The 9,419-nt window shown below is 38.1% G+C and overlaps 1 protein-coding gene across 1 annotated transcript; it reads right to left on the bottom strand.

Moving 5' to 3' along the window:
• Positions 1-4,766: 4,766 nt before the first annotated feature.
• On the bottom strand, positions 4,767-8,123 carry LOC131307045 (uncharacterized). The gene has a single exon (XM_058333462.1). The coding sequence runs from the start codon at positions 8,121-8,123 to the stop codon at positions 4,767-4,769; it is 3,357 nt and encodes a 1,118-aa protein (XP_058189445.1).
• Between the last annotated feature and the right edge of the window lie 1,296 nt (positions 8,124-9,419).

Here is a 9,419-nt window from a genome sequence, read left to right as displayed (position 1 = left end):
AAGTGGGTAGACCGTATGAGGGGATACTTACACCTCTCGTGGCGTGCCATGGGAATTTACGAAACCATAGACCTATCCACACAGGCCTTTGAATTTAACCCTAATTTGATTGCTGCTGCCGCCTGTTTTTGGTCTGTTTCATCCAACACCTTTGTTTTTCCGTACGGCCCCATGAGTCCCACAGTTCTAGACATTGCTCATTTGACTGGCCTACCGTGTATAGGTGCAGAAGTTAACGCTGCTTTGGATCATCGTCCTTGTGATCCACCGTTTGAGGCCTCTACTGATAATTCGTGGAGTTATTCACACTTTATATCCCTTTTTTGCACTTCTGATCTCAGAGAACCATCATTTACTGAGAAAGTGGCCTTCTATTTATATTGGCTCAACAAATACGTGCTGTGTGTGTCTGGCTTAAAGATCACCAAAGAATATGTCCGTTTGGCCATTTGCTTAGCTCAAGATGCACAGCTTGCTTTAGCTCCCTTTGTACTAGGGACATTATATAAAGGGTTATGGACATTCACAAATAATAAGATCACCAGTAACTGTGGTGGCCCTTTTTGGATTCTCCAGGCATGGTTGTATGCCTATTTTTCATTTCTTAAACCTCTAAGTTATTTTCCAAGAAGGAAAGATGGGGGTAAGTGTTTGAGCTATGCAGAATATTTTTTAGCTCATGAGCCCAAGCATGAAGATTCATCTTTCAAAAGGTACTTCACAGCTTTCCATAGTCCTCCTCTCGAGGACTCTCCTACCTGGCTGCCTTTTAAGGACTGTCGGTACTCGTCATCACAAAGGATTGAACCTATCCTCAAATTTTTGGTGCCAGCCCAAACAGTTAATGAATTTTGGGCTAGCGTTTTGATATCAAGATTCCTGTCGATAGGATTCTCCCCCTCGACCACACGCTTTTCCAATTGCAGTTTTGAAGTCTACATGCCAAATCAGTGTGCTCGGCAATTTGGTCTGTCACAAGGGATCCCTGTCCCTCATACACATCCACGGATTAAGGACTTGGCCAAAACGAGGCCAATCGTGACCCAGACCTCTCTAATTACAGAACTGATTGGACAATTTCAAGGCATCAAGGCCAGCTTCCAACTAGCAAGTTTTGTAGCCGAACCTTCTCTTACTTCAGAATTTGAATTGTTTTGGGACTGCATCAAACCCACTATCTTCAATAAAGATTTGAGCAACTGCCTTTTGAGACTTGATCCTGAAGAATCCTCATCAGGTATCTTTCATCAAATCATCCCTCTTTATTTTGTAGACACAGAGTCCTAATCCTTATTAACTATTCCTCATTGTTTTAGTTCCTAAAGAGACTTATGTCTCAAGAGGCCCAAAAGGCCAAGACAAAGGGAAGCAACCCGAGATTTCTCTTCCCTCCAGGAAAAGAAGCAAGACTTCCCAAGCTCGAAGTGCTTTGCAAGATCCCCCACTGATGGCGGACGCAATGAAAGGTCTTGATTTGCCAGCTCGACAAGCTAGTTCTCCAGAAATTGCTGAAGATTCTGAGACACTGGTGACATTTAAAAGGGTAATAATTTCATCCTTCTGTCAATTTGGACTATAGATATCATCTGTTACTCCTCCATTGATTTATTTCTTTCACATTTAGAAAACAAGAAGGAGACTGCAATTGGCACCTCCATCAGAGGATGAGAGCAGTAAAGATGAAGGTTTGACTACAAACCAATTAATTCCTGTCAATTTCTTCTTCTATTATTCAATTTGACCTTCCATTTAATATCCCTTTACCTTTAACATGTCCAGCACCAATTCCGGATGAACATGTCAAAATTTCTGAAATGGATCACGAATCAACCTTTCCAGAGGTTCAAACATTTGATCCAATTACTGAGCTTATCTTAAGCTCAAAACCTAATTCCCCTGTGACTCTGGGAGTTGATTCCCCTGTGGAACAAGGAACCATTAGTGCTGAGCAACCAGGAATTCATTCTCCAAGTCAGGGAGACAGAGTACGGGAATCTCCTTTTAATCAATCAAAAATTCGTTCTCCTATCCAAGGAGAATGTATGTCAGAGCCCGTAGAACTATTGGTTGAGGCTACTGAACCCTCAGGGCAACAGCAAGTAGAAAGGGGAACCCTCACTCCAGAGTTGATCCTCATCCCTACTACTCCAATAACTTTTTCTCCACCTGCCCATGGGGCTGATGCTGAGTTACCAACTAATTCATCAAACTCTGACTTGGACCTCATGCTGACTAAAACCAAGCAATACTCTGAGTTTTATTCCAAGTCCATTTCTGAGTTTTCTGAATCTCTGACTTCTCCACCACCATCTGAACTTAGTGAGGAAACAAAAGATGAGATAAAAACTTTTTTCGGGCTACTTGAACTTCCACTGTTGGAACTTGCCACTAAACATTCTGTAGCTTTTTCTAGCTGTATCACTTGTTTGATATCCAAGAAAGTTTTCCCACTGTCTGAGCAAATCAAACTTGAAGAATTTGGCTCAATTGTAAAGGAGAGTTTGACAGTAGCGGCCTACTGTCAGAAAGAAATGAAGAGCAAACAAGATACCCTTAATCAATTTGCAGCCATCTCAGCTAATTTGGACACAATGGGGAGCAATATACATCAATTGAAAGATGAGTTGCAACAGATCGAGGATGAAAAGGCAGCCCTTCTTGTTCGTTTGAGTCAACTTGACAATCAACAAAAGATCTTATTATCACGCAAAGAGTTGATCAGTCAAGAATTGTCCAAGATCTCCTGTGATGAGCAAAGCACTAAGGCCATCATTGCTATGGCCAACACTGATCTTCTGAAATATCAGGAAAAATACAATGCAACCAACAGCAAGTGGAGCTATTTCTCCCAATTGCTCTTAAAAACCAAACTCAGGAATCCATGATTAATTTGTATATTATAACTTATCATTTTGGCCTCTAATGTTTCAGGCATCTCATTAGTTGGACTCTGCATTTTCTTGCAATGTTTAGCCTTGTTTGCAGGCTTTTTACACTTCTTTTCTTGAAATATTGATATTAATTTCGAAGTTGGTTTGTCTTATTCCTGTATTTATCCAAAGTACCAGAATCTTTTAGCAACCCATGTCCCTAATCGATAGAGGAAATCAACTATTCATACTCATTTCTTTTGGAATTTGAAATAAACCCATCGAAAGGGTCAATTCATAGGAAATCACGAAACCAACTAACCAAAGTTACTCCTTTCCTTGGTAATTGATGTAAATTGTGGCTAACCATTTCCTTCTTAACCAATGGGATAAACCAATGACAAATCATGGAAAATACCAACCGTCACTTCCTCCATTTCCTGTTAGTGGGGCTGATCATGGGTAATAACTGCTTTTAATTAACTGCTTGGAAACTGAACCATTGTTCACATTTTCCTTATAAATTGGATCTTTGTGGAATGATTACACATCGATCCCTTTCTTTTCAATTGACTTCTCATCTTCATAGTCAAATTAGCACCATGGACATCGATCTAAACACTCCCTCGCCTTCTTTTGATACCGTCGATCGGCCACTTTCTCCTACTACAGCCATTTCAGGCTGGGATGATCCTTTGCCTTCTAACCCTCCATCCATTTGGGGTAACAATCTACCCACTGAAAGGGTTGTCGTCAGAATGGAGGATCCTCCTCTATATCCTAATTCGAGTGTTCGACGTTCACACGTCAAAGTCAGTTATCAATTTCCCTGGGTCAGAGACGAACCCCAAGCAATGTTACTGGATTCATTACTTTCTATGCCATATAGGCCGATGCCATTTCAGCTGGCAGAGGCAGGTGGCAAACCAAGTTTGGAGAATCATGAATCCCTCCTCGAGAGGGCCAAAAATCAACAAGCTTATTGGAAGGAAATGGTTAGAAAGCCACAATTTCCTGTTGGCTTTTCTGATGACCAACCTGACATCTCTCCCCTACCCGAGAACCCTGATTGGTTCCAAGAGTTAGAGAATCTGAGGTACAATCCTCCACTATCTCAAGCCCATGTTGGGTATTCGATTTATAGAGATTCTGATGAAACTACAGCCAAAGAGCTATTGGCTGCTTTTGCTTTTTTGGATATTCACATTCTGGAGGAACATGTCCCCTATTTAAACTTCTTATGGGCATGTGAAACCCTTCAATTTTATGAGAGTAGCCTCATTACTACCCATCTTCATGGGTTCAAATCTGCACTGCCTCTTATAAGGCTTTGGATGAAGGCTAGCACTGCTGCCTTCTATGATCCCTTTTGGGTTGATTATGAAGTTCAACATGACAAAGTGGTTAAACTTCATAACAAAGTGTTAGATTTAAATCACTCCAAATGGGAACTGCCACCAAACTCCTCAAAAGCTCTGTTCAAAAAGCATCAAAACTGGCTTCGGAAGAAAAATCACAAGAGAGCTCACCTCTTGGCTCAAGCTGAAAAGAGTGTAATGGCCATGAGGCCATTAGTAGATAAGAAGATAAAGATGGATGCAGAGGCAATGGCTAGGGACAAAGAGCATTCGTTCCTGACTTATGCTTGGGAAAAATTCCACGTATTTGTTACTTGGAGTTTCCCGCATTATTTTGAGATCATTCGGATTGATGCTGATGGAAATCCTATCAATGCCTGAATTTCCTTTCTAAAATAGGAAATTTATGTTTATTTCCTTTTATGAGCAGGAAATGTAACTTGTTTTATTCTAATGAAAAGTTTAGCCTAAATTTATAGGCTTTCAGTGATGGTCTGTTCAAGTCTGAATCATTTGTCCATCCGTCGATTTTATGTTTTCATTCTTCAATTAACTCCCAAGGGGATGGAAAATATGCCTTTAAATACTTTCCATTGATTGTTCTTTCATGGACACTTCCAAGAATAGATTCTAACTGATACGCACCTCCTCTTAAAACTTTTAACACACGAAATGGTCCCTCCCAATTTGGGGACCATTTACCAAAGTGCCCTTTCTTTTTCTTATCTAAGGGCAAAATTGCTTTCCAAACCAAATCACCTTCTGCAAATGATTTCTCATGGACTCTTTTATTGTAGACTCTTTCTAAATTCCTTTTCTGTGCTTGTATGTTATTTAAAGCATCCATTCTGGATTCTTCCAGTCCATCTAATTCTTGATACATTGCTTCCTCAAAATCCATATTGTTTGGGCTATAATGCTTAGCCACTCTGTGAGATATAATATTAACTTCGACGGGTAAAACTGCGGCTTGGCCATATACTAGCTCATATGGTGTAGCCCTGGTGCTCTCCCTTTTTGAAGTCCTATAGGCCCACAACACTCTTGGCAGTAGATCATGCCAATCCCTTGGATTGTCAATTATCATTTTAGATAAAGTATTCTTAATAATTTTATTTGTAGATTCTACTTGCCCATTTGCTTGGGCATAATAAGGAGAAGAATTCAAGATCTTAACTCCATATGAGTTAACATAAGTCATTACTTCATGACCATTGAACACAGATGCTTGGTCAACTGTTATTGTCTCAGGAATACCAAATCGACAGAAAATATGCTCCTCAATGAAATCAATTACTTGTTTCTGTGCTACATTCTTCAATGGGATAGCTTCTGTCCATTTTGTAAAATAATCCGTCGCCACCATTACATACTCATGCTGTTGAGAAGAATGAGGAACTATTTCTCCAATCATATCAATTGCCCATCCCCTGAAAGGCCATGGTTTGACAATTGACTGTAAAGGAAAAGCTGGAACCCTTTGAATAGGTCCATATTGCTGACACTTTTGACACCCCTTAGCATATGAGATACAATCTTTTCTTATTGTTGGCCAATAATAGCCATATCTTTTGAGTAACCATTTCATTTTCTCTCCAGACTGGTGAGAACCACAAGTTCCCTCATGAACTTCACCCATAACTGTCATTGCTTGGGATTTACCAATGCACAGCAATAATACTTCATCTGAAGATTTTCTGAATAAATCATTGCCTACTATAACATAGTTTATGGCTCTTTGCTTTATATTTCTGTCTATTTTCTCCTTTGGGTTCTCTAGAAATTTCCTTATTGGAACCCTCCAATCATCAACCAGATTTATTTCCATAATATCAAAATCATTACTATCTCTTTCAATAGAGAAAGGCAAGAATCTCTTTTGGACCTTTATTAATTTTTCACTTTGCCCTTCTGGAATCCTAATCCCAGAAGCAATTTGTGCCATTTGATTAGCATCACTATTCTCCAATCTATAAACATGTTGTAAATGCACTTCATCAAAATATGTTATTAGAATTTTAACTTTCTGTAGTTGAAATTCTAATAAAGGATGATTGCACTTATATTCGCCTGTTATCTGTCGAATTACCAATTGCGAATCTCCTGCAACATTTAAATACCTAATATTCAATTCTTTTGCAATCTCTAATCCAATAATCAAAGCTTCATACTCAGCTTGATTGTTGGTTAAAATCCTGTTTTCATCTAACTGAAAAGAGAACTGCAAGAATTCTCCTTTTGGGGATGTAAAAACTACACCTGCTCCAACTCCTCTGTCAGTCTTGGAGCCATCAAATGACAACTTCCATGGTTTTATTTCAACCAAATGTATCTCAAATTCATCCTTTTCTATTAATATGTTAGGATGATTCGTTATGAAGTCAGCTAAAGCTTGCCCTTTTACTGCCTTTTGAGGCATGTACTGTAAATCATACTCTATTAAGGATAACAACCATTTCCCTTGTTTACCTCTTAATATGGGCCTTGTTAACATATATTTGATGATGTCCGTTTGTGCAATCACATATACCGTCGATGGTAACATGTAACATCTTAGCTTGGTGGCAGAAAAGTATAATGTCAAGCATAGCTTCTCAATAGGCTTGTATTTTATCTCACATTCATTTAATCTCCTACTAAGATAATATATGGCTTGTTCATGGCCATTTTCATTATCTTGAGCCAAAAGACAACCAATCGACTGGTGTCCTGCTGAGATGTATAATTTTAAAGGCTTTCCATTTATTGGTGGCATCAAAACAGGAGGCCTTACCAATGATTGCTTTAAAAACTCAAATGCCTTCTGATGTTCTCCCTCCCATTTAAAATCTTTCTGAGATTTTAACTTTAAGAGTGGGGAAAAAGCAAGAGTTTTTCCAGACAGATTAGAGATAAATCGCCTAAGAAAATTTACCTGTCCTAGAAACTGTTGGAGTTCCTGTTTATTTGTTGGAGGCTGTGCTTTTATTATAGCTTTTGCTTTATCTTTATCAACCTCAATCCCTTTTTTATGAACCAGAAATCCCAAAAAATTTCCAGCAGTAACCCCAAAAGCACATTTCATTGCATTCATTTTCAGCTTATATAGTCTCATTCTTACCAAGACTTGTCTTAAATAGTCTATATGCTCATCAAATGTATTTGATTTTACCACTATATCATCAATATAAACTTCCATAAACCTTTCAATTAGGTCATGAAAAATCACATTCATTGTTCTTTGATAAGTTGCTCCTGCATTCTTTAATCCAAACGCCATAACAATCCATTCGAATAGTCCAATATATCCTGGACATCTAAATGCAGTTTTGTGTGTATCTTCCTCTGCAATGAATATTTGGTTATATCCAGAATAACCATCCATAAAGGAAAGAAATCGATGGCCTGCGGTTGCATCCACTAGATGGTCTACAACAGGCATATGATACTCATCTTTTGGTGATGCCGTATTCAAATTCCTAAAATCAATGCATATTCTAACCTTGCCATTTTTCTTGATTACAGGAACAATATTTGAAATCCATTCAACATACTTAACAGGCCTAATAAATTTGGCCTTAAATAATCGTTCCATTTCTTTCTTTACTTCTTTTTGAACTTCAGGTGTCATCTGTCTTGGAATCTGTTGATATGAGACAAAATCCTCTTTAATAGGAATTTTATGTTCAACTAGTGATCTATTCAAACCAGGCATATCAGGATAATCCCAAGCAAAGCAATCCTTGAATTCTAATAACAAGTACTTCAAACGATCCTTCATTTCATCAGGTAAAGCAGCACATACATGAAGAATTCTTGGATCTTCCTCTGTTCCTACATTAAAATCCTCTAATGGATCTTTTACTTCTGCTTTATAATCATCAAGCTTAGCAGGAGCAGCTTTAAGATCTTCCATAGCTAATTCCTTAACAGACAAAGGACTATCATCAACTACGCAGTCTGCCCAATTACAAGAAATAGGCTCATCAGCCTCTAATTTCCTAGATACAATGAAAGAAAATAATTTCTTAAAAATAGCTTTTAAAGTAGCTAACTCTTCATTCACATGACTTAGATTGTCACTGATCATGGGAAACCTTTGATGTAGAACCACTAGACCTTAGTATCATGTTAGGTCTAACAAAATCTCCACTTATTTCTTTAAAACCATCAGTAATGTATTTAAGGAATTGGCTTTCAGTAACACTTATTCCCATCGATTTCACTTCTGCACCTTCCACCTTGATTGGCCATAAGTCTTCATCATAAAGACCTGCTTCCACATTGTTAGTATCTGCTTTAAATGGATGTTTGTCTGCCCAGAAAATTTCCATACCGTCGATATCTTTATCCTCTCCTTGTTTCAGAAATATTAATGCCTGATGTAAAGAAGAGGGAACACACCTATTTATATGAATCCAATCTCTGCCTAACAAGGCATTATAATTGGAAGAAGAATCAATAACAAAGAAAGTAGTATTCATCTTTCTGTTTCCAATCTGTAATTGTAAAGAAATCACACCTTTAGCAGGTGAACATCCTCCTGCAAAGTTTCCAACTGTCACTTCTGTTGGAATCAAGTCTGACTCATTTTTATTCAACATCTTCATCATTTTCGAAGGCAAAATGTTTACTATAGCTCCATTGTCAATCAAAACCTTATTAATAGGTTGCCCATTAATGTGAACCATAATATATAATGGCCTTAAATGCCTGACCAAGGCATTTTCGGGAGCCCTCAAGACAACCACGTCTTTTCCTTTTGTGTCTTTCTCAATTTGAATAGACTTCTTTTTTAAGTCTTCCTCTTGGTCACTTATTTTTACTATGGCATCTGCTTTGTCTTCAACATCCCCTTCTAAGCTTGTGGGTTGATTAGGTTTTGCCTGAAAAGTTTTAGGCAAAACTAAAATCATGTTGCAATGAATTCTAGTAGGGGAAACTGACCCGAATTGGATTGTATCCAATGCTTGACCAAAAGATGTAGATTTTTGAGAATCTGCTTCATTCTTATCATCTTTGAAATCTTCTTTCATCATGTCTGAACTGTTAACTGACAGAAGATCATCATCTTCATCATCTTCTAACAATACTTGTTGAAATTCTGCCATTTTCTTTTTTAAACTCTTCTTGAATTCTGCCTTTTGCTCCTTAATTGATAGAACAGGAGAAGCACTTGAGCTTTGCCCCCCAAGCCTTTGGGTGACAGCTG

Source organism: Rhododendron vialii, chromosome 11a, assembly GCF_030253575.1.
Source record: "Rhododendron vialii isolate Sample 1 chromosome 11a, ASM3025357v1".
In the NCBI taxonomy this organism is placed as follows: domain Eukaryota; kingdom Viridiplantae; phylum Streptophyta; class Magnoliopsida; order Ericales; family Ericaceae; genus Rhododendron; species Rhododendron vialii.
Note: the sequence above shows the minus strand (reverse complement) of the source record. Positions and strands in the feature narration are given on the sequence as shown.